At 38.5% G+C, this 23,079-nt stretch overlaps 1 protein-coding gene across 2 annotated transcripts in view; it reads right to left on the reverse strand.

Moving 5' to 3' along the window:
• Positions 1–23,079, reverse strand: part of TBX15 (T-box transcription factor 15) — a 106,374-nt gene that overhangs the window by 29,724 nt on the left and 53,571 nt on the right. For both annotated transcript variants that reach the window (XM_003892484.5, XM_009216561.4), the window contains exons 2-6: positions 20,703–20,916; positions 14,966–15,067; positions 13,111–13,282; positions 11,895–12,062; positions 1,319–1,383 (exon numbers count right to left, since the gene is read on the reverse strand). In XM_003892484.5, the coding sequence (XP_003892533.2) occupies positions 1,319–1,383; positions 11,895–12,062; positions 13,111–13,282; positions 14,966–15,067; positions 20,703–20,916 (721 nt within the window). The remainder of the gene's footprint in view (positions 1–1,318; positions 1,384–11,894; positions 12,063–13,110; positions 13,283–14,965; positions 15,068–20,702; positions 20,917–23,079) is intronic.

The raw sequence follows: 23,079 nt of genomic DNA on the forward strand, positions 1-23,079 counted from the left end.
AGGAAAAAGCATTTGGCATGTAGTCCACATGCCTGAGTTCTACTGTGCTCTGCCACTAATTGGTAGTTGCTTGACCAAAAATATATTGCTCAATTTTGTCGTCCACAAGCTGGAAGTTTAAGTGATTTTTACTTTTCTCAGTACATATAATTTTTTAAAATTCTGAGGTAAATACAATTTTATTCAAATCTAAATATATTTTAAACATACATACGTGTAGTAGAGAAGTGATTCATAAATCATTTTGTAAAGAAAATGATTGCCATAACAGATTTTTAGCATAAATCTGGATTCTAATATAATGCACTGCACATTTCACAAAATGTTTTTAAATAAAAGTTTTTGGTTGATTTGAAAACTCTTACAGAGAGAATACTGAAGATAACTCCTGGTAATCTGTCATTTGAATGTAAATAAATGCCCTCAAATTATGGGAAAAAATCTATTAAAATAAACAGTCATTGCAAAGTCTACGCACTTTATGGGACAGATGTGTCACACTTGTGAATTCAATATTGTATATATAAGATGAAATTTTCTGATTGAATAATCTTAGATACAGCTGGTTTCCCTACCCATTTTGATTCTCTCCTAACTTTCCATAGGTAACAGCTTTTAATTTTACATAGGAGGAGTGAGAAAGAATTTAGAGAACAGAAAGAAGTATCATCCAGAGAAATGACACAGTCTGTAAGGACATTTATAGCAGGAGCAAATAGTCCTATAAACTTCAGCAATTCTTAAGAGATTCACTATATAATAACCTAGTTATAATGACTGAGACTAAGTCATCAAGAAAGGGGGGTTCTATAAACTCTCTTTTCTAAAGCAGGAAGCATCTGATATATTTTGGAACTATTTCCCAGGAGAAAAGCAGCTACATTTTTTTTCACACAGTTTTAGCTCTTAAGGGAGTAATTTTCTGAAAAAAATGTTATTTGTCTACAACTCCTTGTTTCCTGGTAATGTGAAATAGATGAGATATCACTGCAGGTGCTGAAGCCACCTACAAATACATATCAGAGAAAAAATGGCAATCTTTTAATGATAATAAATTACCATAAAACTTGTTTTAAGTGACTCAGTTACTAAATATGATACAGGGAAGAAAACAGCATGAGGGATCTGATGTGGTGATTTAGGCTATGCAACAAAGAATTTGATTCTTATGTTAGCTATCCATTTCTCTTTGCTGAAGTGTACACAGTGGCGGAGCATACAGGTGTTTTCTAAAAGGCAGGAATCATCAGCCATCAGCAGGATGTGAAGGAAGTAATGTCACATAGAAAAGAAGTGCCTCTTCCCCGGTGATTCTTACCTGTTTCTCCCAGAATCTCTGAATCCTTTAGCAAAAGGGTTTCGGTCAATTTTTAATCTGGTAATCTAGAAACAAACAAATAAGTATGAATTGCTTTTATATTAACTGATTTCTTTTTTAGTACTCCTAGAAAATTACAAAAATCACTTTTTTAATAACAGCTGTTGCTTTTACTTAATTTCCTTTCAGCTTGAGATTTAATTTGAAGCTGGATATAGAACTTGGCCTGGCACACAGATGTCTGACCCACCTGACTCACTTCTCTATAAAAACTAAAGTTTGCCCAGTATGTGACTCTATAAACTCTCTTCTACTCACCTTCCTTGCCCCAGAGTGGTGATAAATCACTTGCCTAGACAGATATTGAAATGGAAAACTGGTCAATGGTCATATCCATAGTACATGACACACAGGAGGCACTTAAAAAATGCTCGTTGAATGAATTAGTAAACAAATTATGTGCAAGTGAGTTAATAATTAATAATGGACTCAGTCAATTCAGTTAGGTGCAATCAGACCACCAGACAATCTGCCTCAGCCTGAAAGACTCCAAAACTTGACTGCATTTGCCATTTCACTGAAGGCATGCCTTTCCTACCACTAGAAATTATTCATTTAATGACCTGAAATGTTCATGTAAAGGACAGAAAAAGCAGATTTTTTCCGGGTCTTAGCCAAAGGAAAATCCACAATGTGAGACTGAACGGGGCAGGATGCAGTGCATGTCATCCAGTCTCCAAGAATCACAAGCAAATCAGAAATAAAGAGCCAGTTTCATAAGGCTGACCAACCTAGCACATCCAATTGTGTCACCAGCTTGGTCCTCAGGGGACATGTGGTTCAACCTCCACTTAACACATAAGTCCCCATCCATTGCATCCTATCTTAGTTCTGGCAACCCCTGCCATGGTTGTATACATTGCCCTCATGCCTGTAGACTAGAACAAGCCTGAACAACATATTCCATATGCACTCTAGTGTTTCCACTTTCAGTCTTGGTACCTTTGTGTCTGCACCAATTGTTAATGACTCACTACATTCGAGCAATGGAGACTTAGGGATAGGTGCTAGGGAGCTCAGGAAAGAAGGAAGGCACTCTCAGTGCAAGGTGATTCTAAAAATAAGGGAATCTCATTATTTAAGATCATCTTCATATTTTTGATAATTGCAGAACTCATCACTAAGACAGTTCAAGTTGTTTCCTACATTGCAAATCTTTCCTAGTTCTCTTTCACCTCATTTTATCCGAGTGGAATTTCCCAAGACCGCAGTCTTTAAAGGTCTTTTAAAGCAATGTGAGATTCTGACGAACAGACTCTGACTTGAAAGAGTCTTCAAGGCTTCAAAGTTATTTTTCTCCCTAAATATTCCTTGCCTTTAAAATTGCACACTAATTATGCAGCACTAATAATGTAGCAAAGCAATTTTGCATGTATTTTATAGACCAGAGCAGGACCCTAAAGGTTTGACTTTCTAAAGTTGAGTGTCTGCCATATGAATACTGTATTGAGTTTAAAGAGTGTCACTGCTTTTCTGTGTTGACTTAAAATCAGTTCTTTCTTCCTCCATAATCCACAGCAATAAACCATGCACCATATTTTCTTTTCAAGTTTGGGTTATAATATTTTATTTTCTCTTTCAAGTTGGTTTATCCTGTCCAACTCATTTATGATAGGGATTTCTGACACATGACTGTGATGCCATGTTTTGGGGGTCTCCACAGACCCCTGTAAATATAACAGCACTCAACTTCATGGGCCTGGGAGAAATGGTTGAAAATATATTTCCCACAGCTCATTGGATCCCAGGTCAATGGGTATGCATGGAAATTTAATAGCAAATGCCTCGAATGTTAGAAAAAACAGTATCTGTGCACTTGTTTTAAAGCTTTTAATGTGAGAATTAGAGAGCTTTATGAAGAGCATGGTTGTGCCACTTATCATTTATCATCAAGTGCCTTCTGTGTGCAAAGCAGTGTGACAAGCAACACAGGTGACAGAGGGGTGTACAGCCAGTGTATAGCTATGTGTCATCCATTCTTCCTCAAGGAGCTTATAATCTAGAAGAAAGAAGCAGACGTGCACTAACAATTACAATATAAAAAAGAAGGTCATAAAGTTCACAATAAAGGCAAAGTAGCCTGAGAGCTTAGACGAAGTAGGAATTACTCCATGTTGAAGGGCTCTGGGGTTTCATGTTAGAGACAGCATGTGAGTCAGGCCTTGAAAGATGTGTAGGATTTTAATGAAAACACAAGAGAAGAAAAAGGAACAAAGGAAGCATTTCTTAAGAAAGGTACTCTGTAACACAGGATATGATCAGACACTTCTCAAAAGAAGACATGTATGTGGCCAACAAACACATGAAAAAAAATTCAGCATCACTGATCATTAGAGAAATGCAAGTCAACACAATGAGATGCCATCTCACGCCAGTCAGAAATGGTGATTATTAAAAAGTCAAGAGGCCAAGCATGGTGGCTCACGCCTGTAATCCTCGTACTTTGGGAGGCTGAGGCAGGTGGATTGCCTGAGCTCAGGAGTTTGAGACCAGCCTGGGAAACATACTGAAACCCCATCTCTACTTTAAAATACAAAAAATTAGCTAGGCATGGTGGCGTGCACCTGTAGTCCCAGCTACTTGGGAGGCTGGGGCGGGAGAATTGCTTGAACCCAGGAGGTAGGGGCTATAGTGAGCTGAGATTGCACCACTGCACTGCAGCCTGGATGACAGCATGAGACTCTGTCTCCAAAAAAAAAGAATAAAGAAATAAACAATAAAAATAAATAAAAATCAAGAAACAACAGATGCTGGCAAGGCTGTGGAGAAATAGGAACACTTTTCACTGTCAGTGGAAATACAAATTAGTTCAATCATTGTGGAAGACAGTGTGGCGATTCCTCAACTACCTAGAACCAGAAATAGCATTTAACCCAGCAATCTCATTACCGGGTATATACCCAAATAAATAGAAATCATTCTATTATAAAGATATATGCATGCGTATGTTCACTGTAGCACTATTCACAATAACAAAGACGTGGAATCAATCAAAATGTCCATCAATAATAGACCGGATAAAGAAAATGTAATACATATACATCCTGGAATACTACATAGCCATAAAAAGGAATGAGATCATGTCCTTGGAAGGAACATGGATGGAGCTGGAAGTCAATATCCTAAGCAAATGAACACAGGAACAGAAAACCAAACACCACATGTTCTCTCTTATAAGTGGGAGCCGAATGATGAGAACACATAGACACAGGGAAGGGAACAATACACACTGAGGCCTGTCAGGGAGTGGAAGAGGAAGAGCATCAGGATAAATAGCTAATACATGTGGTGCTTACTACCTAGGTGATGGGTTGATAGGTGCAGCAAACTACCATGGCATACGTTTAGCTATGAAACAAACCTGCACATCCTGCATATGTATCCTGGAACTTAAAATCAAATTTAATTTAAATTTTTTTTAAAGAAAGGCCCTATGGAAGCATGAATATCAAAGTGGGAAAGAATGACACATATTCCAGAAACTTTAGCCCATGTCATCATCTCTTGACTGAACTATTCTATGCGGCATTAGAACTGAACATCTTTCTTCCATTCTCGTCCCTGTACAACCTCTTCCCTACCCAGCACCCCAATTGGTCTTTGTTAACATGTAACTGGACCATGTCATTCTGTTTAGTGGCCACTGCCACTCAGAATTTAATTCAAATTCCTTGCCCAGCCTTGCAGAGCCAGCAGGCCCTTACTCTGGCCTGCCTCTCCAACCCATTCACACTCCCTTGCCTTGATCCACAGGCTCAGGGCAGACTGAGCAACTCAGCCAGACTGAGATGCTCCCAGTGCTGGACTGTGCCCAGCCCTTTCTGTGTTCAGACTACTCACATTTGCACTACAACCAGATTTGAAATGCGCATTTCTCTACTTTGCACATACCTGACTCCTCGTCCTAAGTCTCAGTCAAAATGTTATCTCCTGAGAGAGATCTCTGATCATCTCTCCAAAATAGGATAATTCTGCTACTCTTCTTAACTGCACCCTTTTAAATTCCATCTTTGCTCTTAGCCCAATTGGTAATTACACATGCATTTTTGTATTTATATGTTGATTAAATGTAACTCCCCCTGGACCACAGGTAGGAACCATGTCTATTTTGTATACCATTTAATTAAGCAGAATCTAGGGTGACATGCTCAATGAATATTTATTCAATGAGCGAGTGAATGAGTAAATGATGATTTGACAGCTAGGGATCAAGAATCCCAAAACCATGATAAGTTTTAGAGAATGTAGACCAAACAATGCTCTTGATTCTATTTGCTTTCACTAGAGGCATTAGAGACAAAAATCCTATACTAAGAGAACAAGGTCTATTAGTACTACCTCCTGTGTGACTAAAACAAGCCTACTAATCTACATGTCCAAACTTTGCCCAATGATAATGAGAAGACAAGGAAAATACAGAGGTTGTAAAAGCATTTTACTTTACAGATTTTATTTCCATAACCTTATACTAATTTGTATAGTTTGAATTATAGAACACTGAGGCACATAAGGGGGTGGTTGCTGACTTGCCACCATTAATGTTAATCATTGTCACAGACTTCTTGCCTAGTAACATGGAGGCAGTTAATAAATGAGGTATACTTCACAGTGCACCAGGCAGACATAAATAGCACAACCTGAAAAGGAAATGAAACTTGAATATCCTGAGTATGGTTTTACAGTACCAAGGCTGAAAGGGCCTTCTCTTATTAACACTCTACATTATTTTTATTTCATACTATATTGCTTGAAAGGTTTTCCACAAGGGGGAAAACAAAACAAAACAAAAAACCTTAGCCCATATGAAAAAAATTCCACACTGATTTGAGCCAGCAAAACGGCTCTCTAGTTTAGACCATAATGAGGGGCTCAGAAATCCTATTGGATTTGCTCGCACAAACCTGGATGTGGTTTCCGACTTCCTATCTGGTTCATGTAGCCAATTCTCATCAAGAAATAAGACTGTGTTACCTGGGGAGAACAAGGCCATGTCTTTTTGAAATCTAGTTTCCTGTTTGAAAACAAAAATCAACGTTCAGCATTCTTTTTCCCTTAGAGAAGACAAAGGCTTTGCAATGGAAATTTCTTGCTAATTCTGTGAGGATGTGTTGGCGTCAGATTCTTCTCCGAAAAAGCATGAAGTGTTGAGTCACCTTTATTCCCACATCTACCACTTTATTCCCCATGAAGAGATTCTGGGCATGCTGCACCTTTCTCTCTGCCACAGGTCTGCCAAATTGGCACATAGAGAGCAAATAATAGTAATAATAACTTCAGTATGCTAGCAGCCCTAAGAGTCTATCGGTCAGTAAGCAAGGATGAAAGGAAGGAATGGAAAATGGGGAAAGAAAAGCATAACATATTCCATGAAAATAGAAAAGCTCTCTTCACTACTACTTACATCCAAAGAAAAAGAACCCCAGATATATAAAGGAACCAGTGGTAGAGTCGTGTTGGCTAATCATTCATTCAGTTTCCTTTCAGTCATTTGCCAACCACATATATTCAGTGCTATGCAATATAGGTCAGACACAAATATCTTAGAATCATGGAGATGTGCTTCAGAATTTTTTAGGCCAATTCTAATCCCCCTCCCATCATTTGAGGAATCAACATTACATCCCAATTTTTCATTCTACCAAATGGAGACAGTTAACACCTATCTACTCTCTCCTGTCTCATAATTTCATAAAATAGTGACATTTTTATATCTAAAAAGTAGGAAAGACAAAATAAAATAAAGTCTATTAAATTGAGAGTCTACATTCATAAAAGTCTCTATATTTGTATATTTTTCTCATTTTTCAGTGGACCATAAAACCTTCTCCATAGACTAGTACTGATTCAGACCAAATCATCAATTTGTAAATGAGAATACTAAGGTAGAGTGATTTGTCAAAAGTAGTACCATCTGTCAACTGCAGAGTTGGGTCTAGAACTCAAGTCTCCTAACTCCCAACTTCAGGTTTTCTACATCATACTCTTTATTTGTAAAAGGTACAACTTTTGTTCTTAAAAAGCTCAAAATATCAAGAGGAAGAGTGGGGATGCACGCCAAAGTTACAATGTGATGAGGTCGTGAGAGAGTGCAGCCCCCTAACAGTTCTAACTGGGGAGAGCTCATTTGCAGCTGAAAAAAAGGAAGGAAGTGGTAGGGGATGGTATTTTCACTGAATTTTTGAAGAGTAGAAGGAATCAAGACAGATAAAAATGAAAGTGAAGGGCATTCCCAGAAAAGAAAAAGGGACATACAAAGGCAAGGATGCAACAAAGTTCAGGCAACAGTAAAAATCTGACCAGATTGCAACTCTCTTGTAGATGTGTGAGGAGGAATAACAGAAATTGAGCCTAGAAATGTAGTTGGTTTTTAGCTACAGAGGACACTATCGGAAAGACTCGGGGTCCAGGACTTGACTCCCTAGGCACTGAGGAGTCATTGACAATTTTTGGCATAGAAATGGTGCAATTATCGCTGTGCTTTACAATGATGTATAGGATGTCTTGTGAGACATTAAGCTTGCAGTCCAGGTGACCTAACTGGAAGCTATCATAAGAACCCAAGGTCGGGGGCAAGGCAGGAACAGAACAAGGGCAAAATCAATTAGATTAGAAAGAAGAAAATATTCTATCAGTAGAAGCAAAATACATTAGTGGCAGACTGGATGTTGTGACAGCCAGGTGTTCAACCTGGGTGACAAGATGGAAGTTAGCAGGAACACGGTGTTTAACAACGGAAGGCTCACACTCGTAATCCCAACATTTTGGGAGGCCGAGGTGGGAGAATCGCTTGAGCCCAGGAGTTCAAGACTAGCCTGGGCAACAAAATGAGATCCCATCTCTAAAAAAAAAAATCAAAATAATTAGATGTGCATGGTGATACCCGCCTGTGGTCCCAGCTACACAGAAAGCTGACGCAGGAGGACGGCTTGATCCCAGGAGGCCAGGGCTGCAGTGAGCCATGTTCACACCACTGCACTCCAGCCTGGGTTGACAGAGCGAGACCCTATCCCAAAAAACAAACAAACAAAAAATAAAAACAGCAAGAGAACTGAAAAGAGTCACAAATAAACAGTATATTGGGGAATATCTTATTTACAAAACACCATGTTCATACCTTTCAAGTGTAGACGTATTAAAAATGTATTGGTATAGATTATCTGGTGAATAAAAACAATTTTCAGACATAAACATTGTAATAATTTTCAGTAGCTGAAAATCGTGTTGATTGTATTGGTTTGAGAACAATTGCTCCCAATCCTCATTAAAAATCATGCAGAAAAAAAGAGGGATAAATTAGAATTCCTGAGCTAGCAGGGACCTTGTAAAGCACAGGCCAATTCCTCATTTTCTAAGAGAAGAAACTGAAGTGTGATGATTGTAAAAAAAAACACAACTTGCTCAGAGCAACGTGTGTAGCTAGTAGAAAATTTAAGACTAAAACCCAGGTCTCCGAATGTCTAGTTCATTGCTGTCTGTGAAGCAGAACACTGCTTTTCATTAGAAAGTCAGGGTAATGTTCCATTTCCATTACATTCCCTCTATTGTCTTTTCTTCAGTGTTTCCCCAAACAAGTTCCTGAGAACACTAAGGACCTACCACTAAATTTTTTTCTCTTTACTGTTTCACAGGCCTACTAACCATTTCCTTAAAAAGAAATAGATGAAGTAAATAATTTTGCCGTATTGGTTGTTCTCATTCCAGAAGGTTATGAAGAATAAAAACACAGTAATAGGTGAAAATAGCTCACAAAAGAGAACAATTTATGCTACCTGGCATCTTCAGAACAAGTCTGAAAAGTATAGTTAGGTAACAGCTCTGACCTACAGGATGCAAACTTCAGGATCCCTGGGGGAAAGACTCAAGGTTATTTTGTATTACTAGAAGTTACTGTATTATATTAAATCATATCTGCACAGCCAAAGGGAATGTTAAATAAGCATGCTTGTTGATTTATCCAGGGATTAGAGGCTTGTTAAACAGGCAAAAGCTGTCATCTTGATCCCAAATGGGCAGAATTGAGTATGACTCATCTATTTTGAATGTCAGCACATCATGAATTCAACAATATGACATGACGACAGAGAGATCAAAGTAGTTACCTATGGATTATAATTCCTTTGAGAGCCATTGCAGCTCCTCCAATTTCCAACAATGCACTTTTTCCTTAATAAGCAATTTATTCTTTAAAATTGCTTCTATGCCCCACTTTTCATGCCTGTTCAGACCCAGCCACAGAGCAACGTAGGCTGACTACTATTAATTAGATGTCAGGTTTGTATCTGTGAATTTACACACGTTCCCTTATGTAGTCCTCATAGCTCTAAGAGGCAGGCACATTTTCAAGACCGGAAACGCAAGTTGAAAGGAATTAATGCCACACAGTGTCAATGAAAGGATCAGAAATCAAACCTAGTTTATCTGCTGCCAAATTTCATGATCTTAACCATGGTATCCTGCTCCCACTTCAGCCCAGATGTAAACAAAATATTTCTATGATAAAATGTACTCATGTACTAGAACACTATCTGTGAAAGAAGGTAAAGGATGTGAAGAGGCTGTCAGAAATCCATGCTTGGTCCTCTTTCATTGTCAAAGTGAGTTGTAGCTTTCTAGTTTCAACTTGGGTTACAATACTGGCTCTCCTGGTCTCTATAACTGATCTCAATCAGGCAGTAGAATGTTTGTTCTTCAGTGTTCTACAAAGTAAATGCTGATGTTGAAATATTTATTGTCACATCACTGCCTTCATCAGAAACTAACTATTTTAAATGGTGGCTGGAGTACTCTTAGAAAAGTCTAATCAGTTATCCAGAGAACTCAGACTCTTACTCCCCTTCTTCTGAGCCAGAACTAATCCCAAAGTTCCGGTTGCTCCAAAGTCCATGTCTATATTGATGCTATATCTTGTATCAGAGCTTGAAAAATCTTAATTATTACAGTTTTCTGTATGGATCCTCCATGGCTTCTGCATTTTTACTATCTAAGGAATTTGAGACAGTTTAATAGTTTCTTAAATAGCACCCAAACCAAACTAAAGCTCTTCTTCTATTTTTGATGAAATGTAGCATTCACTAGGAAAATCTGAAGTTGGAAACACTTTACAGCTGCTGAGAAGTCTAACACTGTATAGTACTTAACATTTAGTGGACTAAAGGTTGTTGTATGTCAAATTCCTCTGAAAGTAAATAATACCTAAGGAACCTTATGCAGAAGGACCATGAAAGATAGAAATACCCTTTTTATCTGAGTCAATACTTACATAATTCACCTTCAGCTGCCTGGCACATAATAATCACTTGATAAAGAATTAGTAAATGAATGCTTTTCTATATATTGCTTTCACTGTTAGAGCACAAAGCAGAGTATCCAACACAAAAGGTATTGAGTATAACAGTGTACATTCACTTTGCTTCCATAGGCCCCAAATAAAAGTAAGCACAGTTTCAAGCAAGATAAACAAAAAATTTCTTTGTTTTGGAAAGGTTCACTGCAGAGTCTTTGTAATTACATATTTTGACAAATAATTAAATATCATCCAATTAATAAAAATGGCATTCTTATGCAACTTTTAGGGAGTTGTGTAAAGTGAGACCACTTGTAAGTCCACCTAGCCACCTTCCTCCAAAAAAAAATATAAAAACAAAAACAAAAACAAAAAACATGTTTAGAATAACCACAGTAATTCCAGACTTGACTTCTCCTTCCCCCTCTCCTACACATATTTCTTCTGCATTCTTCTGGCTAGTGTGTGTGTGTGTGTGTGTGTGTGTGTGTGTACATCAGAAAAGTGTCAACTCTTCCAGGAAAACTTACCTTATTCCACAAACCAAGAAACATTCTGCCTACATCTCTGTTATTGAGTTAATTCATTTTCCTATCATTATGTATTTACACGTCTTTCATTCAACAAAAATTCTTCTTTTCTTGAACAAAAAATACATCTTAATCAGCTCTATTTCTCTGTTAAACTTGGAACATAGTATGTTCTCAATAAATATTTATGGAATGAATGAATGTATTACAGATATAAACTTACAGATGTTACGATGTGGCTGGTGGTCACACAGAAGTAAATTTAATCTGAAAGTGTAAGTGGAAGTGGTGAGTCTTAAATAGACCCACAATAGCCTGATGACTTTGATGTAGCCTGGTGGAAGGATACACAGAAAATTGTGTATAAGAGAGAAGGCATGACTCAAACCTCAGTACTTGTAAAGGAATTCCAAACTATGAGGATCATTTGCCAGGATGTAGTAGAGATCATGAACACAGGTGCAAGTACAGAGAGACATAAAAATAATTTAATAGGTTTGGTCTTCTCAGTCAAGATCTTGTCTCTGATCTAAACCTAGATGGTGTAAGCTGTTACTAGGCACTACCATATTGTTATCACCAATGCCTTGTGTGTACTGAAAAACTCTTTTCTCTCATACTAACTCTTCAGTGCCATGCAGGACTAAGCATTTCTTGCCTTAAAAAGAGATGTTGCAGAAGACTCTCAAGGGCCACCTCTTACCTGCTGGTTCTGATAGGCCGTAACTGTGGTGAACACAGTCTCAGGAAAGTTGAACGTTTTCACTCCATCCCCAACAGGAACAGGCTTAGTGGGTGAAAGGTCGCTGCTGAAGTCTTTGCGAATCACATGAACTCGAGGCTGGTATTTGTGCATAGAGTGCAGAATGATCTGAAATAAAAAGGGGACTTGTACCAGGCTTGACTTTAAGGAACCCACATTTTGCTCTCATGCAAAATACATCACTAAGTAGAAGCACTAGGAAAAGGACAGATTGGAGGTGAGATGTACAGAAAACTAGAAATCAGTATACTTGCCAGGAAGAACTAAGCGATTAAATAGCATTACATGGAACCAAATAGCAGGACATCCTTATCATGGATGGTAAAAGTAATATGTTTGCTTCAATTGGATAATGCCGAATGACTTCTCTAGTATCAATGGACAACATATCACTAAAAGGTCTCAGAACCTCTGCCATGTGACTAGTTATTCCCTCCAGCTTCAAATTTTCAGCATGTATTCATGCTGTCTTTAAATTTCTACATTCTATTATTTGCATTCATTATTGAATATGTGAACATTATTTTGTTATGTGAGAGCGAATGGTAGATATGGGTTTTCACTCTTTCAGAAAATTGTTATTTCCTTGAAGATGGAAGCAATGGTTTTAACTTATTCAATCTTCCCATAGCACCCAGTATGGGTCCTGCCATTCAGTGAAAATTCAATATGTGTTTCACTGCCAAAGATATATTAATAGCATCACATGCTCCAGTTATACCTGGAAAACCTTAAGATTTAGTCTTCCCTATAAAAAAAAAAATTCTTGACAAATTAGTTGAAACTGTCATTCACTTGTTTCTCTTGTTTTATGGCCTTTGGGTTATTCTACTGAATGTTGTGATTTCTTTTACCACTGGTTAATTTGTCTTGTTTTTCTGTCTTGCCTCCTCGACTAGACTGTAAGCCTCTGGAGCACAAGGACTTTGTCTGGTAAACACAACTTGATGTATAACAGATGTTTGCTAAATGTTAGATTTGTAATAAATGGAATTTAACTGGAAAAAAAAAACACTTTTATGCTTACTTACTTAAAATGACTTAAAGTGGCACAGAGATTCCTTATTTTACCTATTTGAAAAAGACAGGGGCTAGCCAGCTCTAAAACAAACAGGGGAAGAGAGAAAGAAAGGGGAGACAGGATTCTTTGACTCACATGTCCTTGATCATCCAATTCATTGTTGGTGAGCTTGAGTTTGTCAAAACTGACCACCTGTCTCATCCAGGTGTCTCCAGAAGCCAGAGAATCGGGGTGTATATAAACTCTTGGGGGCACAGGGGAATCAGCATTGCCAGCCACCATCCACTTGGAGCTATGATACACATATCTGAGATAAAGAGAAAAAGAGGAAATTCAGAGACAGAGGCAGAGAAGGGACAGAGGTCCAGGAAACAAGTTGAGACAGGGGAAAGGAGAGAAAAACAAAGAGATTACAGGAATGGAGAAGTAATGGGAAAGAAACAGAGAATCAAAGGAGGAAAAGAGAAGGGCAGATAAGCAGGGAAACGAAATAGAGATAGAAATGGACAAAAAGATGGAGTGGGGAGGGCAGAGAAGTGTTGTGGTTAATGATCAAATCTACAGCCCTCGCAAGGAAAACATTCTCACAGCCCCCTTCCTTTCTTCCCTCTCTCCATGCCATGCACCCCTGTGTGCACACAGGCATCCTGAACTCACATGTCTAGCTATAGAAAAGGCATTTTACTGCAACCTTTCACCTTTCAAATGCAAACCATATAATCCCTTGGCCATTTGTTCAGGATTTTGTTCCTTATTAAAAACATCTTCCATATTGTCCTATAAAATGCAGCCATGTGCAGAGCCCTTCCAAGTCTCTCACTGGTTAACCATTTCCTTGCTAAGAATCTGGACTTTGAGGAATTTCTACGACGGGCCTTTGCCTCACTGCAACCTTTTCAGAAACACCACGAAATACTCGCAGTTCACATTGTCTTTGATGAACCTGTTTTGAACATCATCTTCTACACTATTTTCCCACAAAGTCACTGGAAACAAGACGTTTGGTAGCAAAGGAAGTCAGTTTTCCCAACTTTGCCAATTTTCTCGTAGTTCAGAAGAAACATCTTCATGGATCTGGCACTTTCCTGCTTCTCAGTTCTAAAGGACCACATGGGACCTGGACCCTGAGAAATAGAGGCACCCAGTCCAAATCACAGCTCCCAAGATTCCCTAACACAAGCTGGAAGCATCTTTTCTCCTAAGTGCTGAAAGTCAGACCGTGTCTCTCTCAGCCAGCTCTCTCCCTGCTTGCCATACTAGTCCTGGCCTTTTTCATCAACACTTGCCTCCCTATTCATGGGTTTAGGGCCAAGTTCTTAGACTTTAGATATTTCAAAAATGAGTAATGATTTACTGATTTGAGTGAGACCTCAAGAGAACAAATAAGCCACAACTTTTTTTTCTGGCAAGAACTATGTATAAGCCATCCAAGAGACATGGAGATTACATTGGCTTTTAATCAGTTTGAGGGAAAATTACTTAACAATCTCACTCACAATCCATATCAATGAATAATAATTCTCCCTAAGTAGATATTCTTCCTGAAATTTTACCCAGTTCTCCTGTTCTTCCTCTCCATCATCTATGGGGTAATCCATCAAATATACATTTTAATATGCTTTATTGTTCCACCTCTCCTTCCTCTTTCCAAAATAAATCACCCCAATTTATTTAGCATTTCACAAACCAAATTATTCAATATGTTAATCACTTCCAATATTAATTAAATTAAATTTAGACTTAAGATCCACTTGATTTTTGCTACCTTGGGAGACACTATACAGTCCCATTCTATCCAGAGACATGGCAGGGAATCCCAGGTCAAAGCTAACACTTTTTCCACCTGGTGCTCTGCCACAGGCCATTGACATAGTCTCCATTCCTTGTTCCCTGTACAGTATGCATTGTTAAAATATTTCCTCTAAGGAGTTTGAAGAATTGTCTTGGAATGCTGGTGATACCCACATTTCCACATCCCAGTTATTGTTACCTGTATCTCTTATTGTCCACAGGCACAATGTCCATTGCTATGTAGTACTGCTGATGTGGATCTAGGCCAGTGATTTTCACTCTCATGGCAGGAAACATCCTCCTATATAGATGAATAAAACAGAAAGCTCAGAAATCAGAATGGGAGAAGTAGCAGGGGTAAAAGCTAAAACAATGTTTTTTGTTTTTGTTGTTGTTGTTGTTGCTGTTTTTTGATATGGAGTCTCGCTCTGTCACCCAGGCTGGAGTGCAGTGGCACAATCTTGGCTCACTGCAACCTCCACCTCCCGGGTTCAAGGGATTCTTCTGCCTTAGCTTCCCGAGTAGCTGGGACTACAGGCATGAGCCACCACGCTCAACTAATTTGTGTGTGTGTATGTGTATGTTTAGTAGAGACGGGGTTTCACCATATTGGTCAGGCTGGTCTCAAACTCCTGACCTCGTGATCTGCCCGCCTCGGCCTCCCATAGTGCTGAGATTACAGGTGTGAGCCAATGTGCCCGGCCTAAACAATGTATTCTTATTAGATACTCTAAGCACATCAAATTCTAATGTCCTCTAATTCTCAAAGTTGGCCAATTTTTTTCACTTTGGAAATTATCACTACGAAATATACTGGAGACTTATACTACTGAACTAGTATCTCTTCTTAACTTAAATTGACCTATTTGATGATTCATACTCTCCAAGGGTTCAACCCTGCTTTGTATTTTTAGTTAATCTTTGTTGTGATATATATGTATACATAGGCATGTGTGTGGATGTGTGTAGCCAGGCATACATTTCCTATTAGCTATAATCTTTTCTTTTTTTTGTATACTTTAAGTTCTAGGGTACATGTGCACAACGTGCAGGTTTGTTACATATGTATACTTGTGCCATGTTGGTGTGCTACACCCATCAACTCGTCAGCACCCATCAACTCATCATTTGCATCAGGTATAGCTATAATCTTTTTAAAGGTTAGTACAGCAACTTACACTCTTCTTATAATCCAAAGAGCTTTTCAGTTTATTGCAAGTTGCCATAAAATATTTTCAGCTGAGTTTATTTGAAAATGACCACTCTAAAAATAGTCTCTCAAGTAAAAAAGAAAAAAGGAAGGTGTGACCAGTCTCCAAACAAAGAGCCACCAAGATTTTTTAATGCGTAAAACTGTAGAAAATTTTCTGCAAGTTCTCAGGCTGTCAACGTGTGTGTCAGAAGAAGGACCCTGTGGAATTGGAAGCAAATACCAAATGAATTCTCGTGGCCTCTGGGCAATACCTTGTTTCTACCACAATGGCTTGTTAAACTTGCCAAAGCAAGTGAGGTCAGGATATAGCACTTTACAACTTCTCTCATAATTGAAGAGAGGAGGAGACAGAGCAGCCCAAAAGAGGTATTGAGTTTCAATAAGTCTAGAATAAAGTTCACCATTCTTCTTTAACCATAAGAAAGAAGAAAAACATCAAGCTCAAGCTCTTTTGTATCAAGCCGGACATAAAAAGTCCTCAGTTCAAAAATTTGGATTGACCTGAATGTGCTCGAGGCTACTTGTATGCAAAATGTTGCATTAAGCTTAACCATCTGGGGCTAGTTAGTCAAGCTGGGCAGAGCACAGTGCTAATGAGGTCAAGGTCACAGGCTTGATCCACATATGGCCTAATTGGCTTTGCTCCATTTCATGGCCATAGACCATACCCTGACCTCAGACAGCCATCTTGCAAATAGGTACTGGTTGGTCACAGGAGAGGCTCTCTGTGCTAGTTAAACACTCACTACTCATCCAGGAAAAGCAACCCAAAAGGCTAATATCCCCTGGCAGTAGGTCAGTGACATCATAATCATATCTGAGGGAAAGCACAAGAAGGATCACAGTCCTGTAATAGAGATGGTGGCTAATTGTTATATAGTTACAAAATTAATATGTAACTATTTCATCTTTCTCACCTTATTACTCTTCAGAAGCTTCTATGGGTATATCATTTTAAAAATATCATTTCTCCCCCTACCCTCACAATTTTTATTTAAAAGCCTCATACTTTTGTCTTATGGTGGGCTAATGAAATTTGATGATGGGATACTCATATTGACTAAATCTAACATTCACTATAGGTTAGGCACTTTAATTTGCATTAATTAATTCCAAAAATTTGGCAACCTTAATCTATACATTTAAATACAGATAAGTAATTCCCTTCTTAATAACACTGATTTATAGCTTCCCTCTATATGTAAATGTTTGGAGGGCATCTTGCCAGAGATAGGGCAAAAGTCCTCTCACTTATTACCTGAGATAAGAAAATATGGTTTCCCCCAGTCACCTAGAGAGGCTGTATTACATGAAAAAGAGAGACTTCTTTTCTTCATAACTTTACAAAGAAAAATGTTAGATTTTTAAATTCAGTATCTGTTTTGTCTGGAACAGTTATATGACCTTCAATGGAGAAGCTACCCATCTCTTTCCAGTATCCAGCTTCTAAAATGAATGAACTATGTGACTTTGGATAAGTCATTTAACCCCATCACCTATAAAACAAAGGAAATCAACTAGATAATCTCCATGGTGCCCCCCCTGCTTTAAAATTCTGTGACTACCTTTGAATTCTCTTCTTAAAATCTTTGCAAGTCTTTTTTTTCTTTTTGTCACATTTTAGCATAGAATATCAAGTGAAGTCACAACATTCTAAAGGAAAGTTAATCTTTCATGTTTTATAAAAAGAGATGTGTTTGGTTTTAATTTTATGGCTAAATTTAGGACAGTTCTTTTGTCTTCTAAACCCATTAATCCTTGCAAGCACCTCTGTCCATGGTGCTGATTATGCAGGTTGGGTTGGTACACTCAAAGACTAAGGGCTCTATAGACTTCAGTAGCTCTGAATCAATAGGATCACAGTTCGGGGTGTGGGAGGAGGTAGATGTTGACTAAGATCATCTAAGTGAGAAAAAGGAGAGAAAGCCATATATAACTAACATAACTAAGAAGATGGAGTTTGGAATTAAAATGGAAAATAATACTGACAATACTGTACAGGAAGAAAAATGAGTGAGAAGCAAGAAATCAACCAGGGGAATGAGAAGGAATTAAGAAAATTCACAGAAGAGAAAGCCTTATTTGTATGATTCTGAGTTGTTTCAGAATTACCTGAAAAGAATTAGATGTAGTAACAACAGTTGAGACAACTGAATGCATTGATGTAGTTTCTAAACTTAAACACATGATTTCAATTATTACTAAAGAACAAACTATGTGTCTGTCTTGGGGAATATGTAGAGTATCCAGATATTAAGGTGAATTTGTGAAATCAGAGATACTGAAATGAAAATACTGCAGAAGAAATTACAAAATGAGTCACAAGAGGGTTGTCAAAGAGATGCTCAAATGAACTCAATTCACTGAAGGACAGGGAATAAAGGAGTGATGCCAGGAACAAACATGACTGGAATGCACAGACCCAAGAGTAATAAAGTAAAAACCCAAAAAGAAAACTGGAAAATCTTACAGACAAAAAAAAAAAAATGTAATATTTCTCCTCTCTCCAAACCAACTCTTCTACCAAAACCTTAAAAAAATTTTCCTTGAGTTACTTTGTTTCTTCCAAGGCTTTACACCCCAAAATGTGGAACAGAAGTACACTGAGACCCAAGCAACAAAAAAGAGATGGTATTGAACACAATTATCCAGCCCAGCTGCTCCCCCTAGGAAGCCTTTAATGGTTTTATTCACTACTGAGAGGAGGAAGAGAGTTCCAGAAGAGAAAGAAGATAAACAAAATTTCAGCTTTATTTTAACTTCATGTTTTTGTCATATCTTATTGTATTGGGAGGTTTCCTTATATACTTGTAGATAAACTGGACCCAATCAAAATATTATTTTACTTTAAATGGCTATGTTCATGAAAACAGCTCATAATCAGTAAGATGGGATTTTTGTTCCCCATGACATGTAAGATTATATACACTGGCTTTGAAAACACAAAAGTAGCATAATTGTTTTGCTTAATTTCAATGAACTATTCCTATATGCTGAAAAGCTTAGTCCAAAATTTATTTATTTTTTTATTTTTGAGACAGAGTCTTGCTCTGTCACCCAGGCTGGAGTGCAATGGCATGATCTCGGCTCACTGCAACCTCTGCCTCCTGGCTTCAAGCAATTCTCCTGCCTCAGCCTCCCAAGTGGCTAGGATTACAGGCACCCATCACCACGTCCAGGTAATTTCTGTAATTTTAAAAGAGACGGGGTTTTGCCATGTTGGCCAGGCTGGTCTCGAACTCCTGACCTTAGGTGATCCACCCGCCTTGGCCTCCCAAAGTGCTGGGATCACAGGCGTGAGCCACCATGCCTGGCCCAAATTTAATTTTATCTAAACAGTTTCATTTTGAATCCAAGGGGCAAGAACTACAACCATTTCTTAACAGTTCAGAGTTGAGACCACTGTTTTAGAGCCACACAGGTTTATGCAGAATTCTGGAACTGCCTCTTAGTACCCATGTGCCTCAGACAAGCTAATTAATGTCTTTCATCCTCTGCATCCTAATCCATATATGGGATGATTATGTCCAACCTCATAGGATTCCTGTAAGTTTCAAAGATGTGTGTTGAGTGTCCAGCACAAAATAGATACTTAACTATGGAAAGCTGAAACACACCAATAAAGGAGTAAACACACTTAACTAAAAGTGTCTATATCAAGAGAAGCTGTGTTTTTAAAACTTTGTAATCCTAGAAAACCAGTTTTGCAAGAAATTCCATAGGTCACCAATAAAGTTGTGTGATAATTTCAAGTCAATGATAAAACACAATGGACCATCAACAGGGCTCAGAACATGCATCAAGCCAATTCTTTTTTTTTTTTTTTTTTTGAGGCCGAGTCTCGCTCTGTCACCCAGGCTGGAGTGCAGTGGCCGGATCTCAGCGCACTGCAAGCTCCGCCTCCCGGGTTTACGCCATTCTCCTGCCTCAGCCTCCCGAGTAGCTGGGACTACAGGCGCCCGCCACCTCACCCGGCTAGTTTTTTGTATTTTTTAGTAGAGACGGGGTTTCATTGTGTTAGCCAGGATGGTCTCGATCTCCTGACCTCGTGATCCGCCCGTCTCGGCCTCCCAAAGTGCTGGGATTACAGGCTTGAGCCACCGCGCCCGGCCAAGCCAATTCTTTTTTAAAAAATTATTACAAAAGCATTGTTTCTTTAAATACTTTAAAAGATGCAAGTTGTTATTTGGGAAGCAAACTTCTTGAAAGTATTTAATGGTGAAGTAAACACTTGCTTTGGAAATATCTTATTATATTGGGAGGTTTCCTTATATACTTGTAGATAAACTGGACCCAATCAAAATATTATTTTACTTTAAATGGCTATGTTCATGAAAACAGCTCATAATCAGTAAGATGGGATTTTTGTTCCCCATGACATGTAAGATTATGTACACTGGCTTTGAAAACACAAAAGTAGCATAATTGTTTATATTTTGGCTGTTAAGATACCATGGACTTTCAGTATTAGCTGAAATACATTTGTAGGTGGAAAATGTTTGTGATTTACATGACTTACATTTGAATGGCCCTTGGAGGAACATAATACAATCACAGCAAACACAACAGAACCACTTTACCAAGATGTCCAAATGCAGAAAAGTGAGCGCAAGCTGCTTTGGTTTTATTGATGCCATCACAAATAAATAAGAATGGAAGAATGTAATGGCTCCTACTTCTGCAAATTCTTTGAATCTGGCCACTCAAAGGAATTTGTCCTTACCTGCCTGCTTTGGTGATGATCATTTCAGTTCCAATATCATGGAACCGCTTCCAGAGGTCAGCACATTGCAGCTCCACCTGAATCTCCTCCATGGAAGACATGGCAGCAGGCACAGGGCCTGCAGTGCCAGAGGCCAGGTCAGTGTGAGTGCTGAAGGAGCAGGAAGTCCGCTCAGTGAGTACCTCAGAATCTGAACCAGTGCTCTGCTCAGAATCTGCAAAATAAACAATCAAGCCTTAGGTGAGAAACTGCTGAGATCCCCTCACCCCTGGCCCTAAAAGATGGGGGTGGGAAACGCAGTGAAGTGGGGAGAGGGGTAAACAAAAGGAGACTTAAAGCTGGGAAGCTCCAGAGCACAGCACTCAGGGTATTTTATTATTTTTTATGGTTTGTTTTTGTGATTTATGACCTTCTTTCAGGTTTCGTGTTTCCAACATGACATCTGGCATTTTAGTAAGTTTTAGCAACAGCTGAAGAAAATTGGTCCACAACAGGCAATATAAATAGTACTAATGTCACCATGTTGAAGGGAATGAGGCCAAACTGGGTCAACAAAATAAATGCCAAATTAAACTAAAATAATTATAAATTATAGGTCCAAACCTAGATTAGACTACTTCATTTGTGCGAGTAAAGATTCAGTGCTAACAATATGTTCTTCAATTCCATACCACTCAGCGTCGCTGCCTGTCAGCTATTTTAAACACAGAAATTTTCCCTCTACTTACATAAGCTATGGCCATCAAAAGTAATGAAAAGCTGCTTGGGATCTTTAGAAGTACTTTGTCATATATTTGAGTAAATGGTTTTTCCTAAGAGTCTAATCAGGCCATTTTGGATGGGAAAAAAACCTCTGTTGTGAGTCAAGGATGTAAGCATATGGAAAAAGTTACCCAAAAAGGCAGTTGAAACAAAGGGAATAAATGAGTTCAGGAGACACCTTGATTGGTTTCTGAAGTATGGGCAGAGGGGAGGGGTGATCCAAACAGGAAGGTGGGATTGAGAGCAACCAAATAAAAAGTTGGCATGCTGGGCCAGATGGTCCTTTCCTGTGTCTTCTGTACTCCTGAAGACAAGTGGGGCTGGGGGGCAGGGGAAGTTGACTGATGGAGAAGGCTAGAGCCAGATTTACCAGGGAAGATTTTCTAGAATTTAAAATATTTACCTTTAGGAGCTTAATGCCAAGAATTGTATGTCCTAAAATTTTTCAAATTCAGACTATCTAGTATAATTTTCTTAGGTCAAATGATGCTGCAAGTCAAGCCTAAGAATTCATTTCTTTAACCCACCCTTAAATCTAGAATTCTGATTGCTTTCCTTGGATTTAAATATATACATGAGTAAAGGCTGGAATCAAGTGCTGTACTCTGACAAGTGACTTTTCAATGGTGTCAAGGGTCAGAGCTTCTTGAGCATCAGTCCTTGGCACTAGTAAGATGGAAAAAGAACGGGACAGAATGCCAAATCATGTTGCTGCCAACCTCACTTACCTGCAGCAGGTTTACAGCCCTGTGAAAAATACATCCCATGGTTCCTTTACTTTTCTTTCCTTTTGTCACTGACTTTTTTCTCTTGCAACCCCAGGCAGCATTTCTGGCAAGAATATCTAACAGCTGTGTCAAAGCCCACAGAGAATAAAGTGTCCACAGGGGAAAAAAATGTCATTTCTCTCTATCTCCCCAATTCCTCACCTGTCACTTGTGAAGATATTCAGGTTGTTAAAGAACCAAACCAAACTTCTAAATAAAGGGGAAGTTTCTGACCAAAAACTTCAGTTTACCCATAATCACTACTGTAGTCACTTCATTCTCCCTCCTCCTCTGCTCCCCCCAACAAAAAACAACTATAAAGTTTTATAACTAGGTTTTATATGTCTAAGCACATAATTTTATACCTAGGACTAAACAGCAGCTATTTTTTGGTCTTCTCCAAGCACTGAAAAGTAGAACTACTTATCTAAGATGACAGCTGTTGCTGAGTGACAAATCTATATCCTAGCCTGATTCTATACGCCTTTCAGTGGCAGAGCCATTATATCATCACACATTCAGCCAAACACACTAATTCATGTCCCCTGAGACATAGATTCCCAAATCCTATTTTGTTTCCGGGATATTTTAAGAGCTCCTCACTTATCATGAATAGTGTACATTTTTCAAAAAATTCCTCAAAACAAGATTTTTAAAATATATTATTGTCCTAGCTTTGGAAGTGAAGAGCTATGAAATCCACCATAAAGTGCCACAATTACAAAAAAAAAATGAAAACATACACCTTAAGTAGGACCCAGCAGAAATTTTGGACATACGATTTCTCCAATGTATGTTTAGGAAGTGGGAAAGGGAAGGAAAGGTATCACTACACTAAGAGATAAGTA

Source organism: Papio anubis, chromosome 1, assembly GCF_008728515.1.
Source record: "Papio anubis isolate 15944 chromosome 1, Panubis1.0, whole genome shotgun sequence".
Lineage (NCBI taxonomy): Eukaryota > Metazoa > Chordata > Mammalia > Primates > Cercopithecidae > Papio > Papio anubis.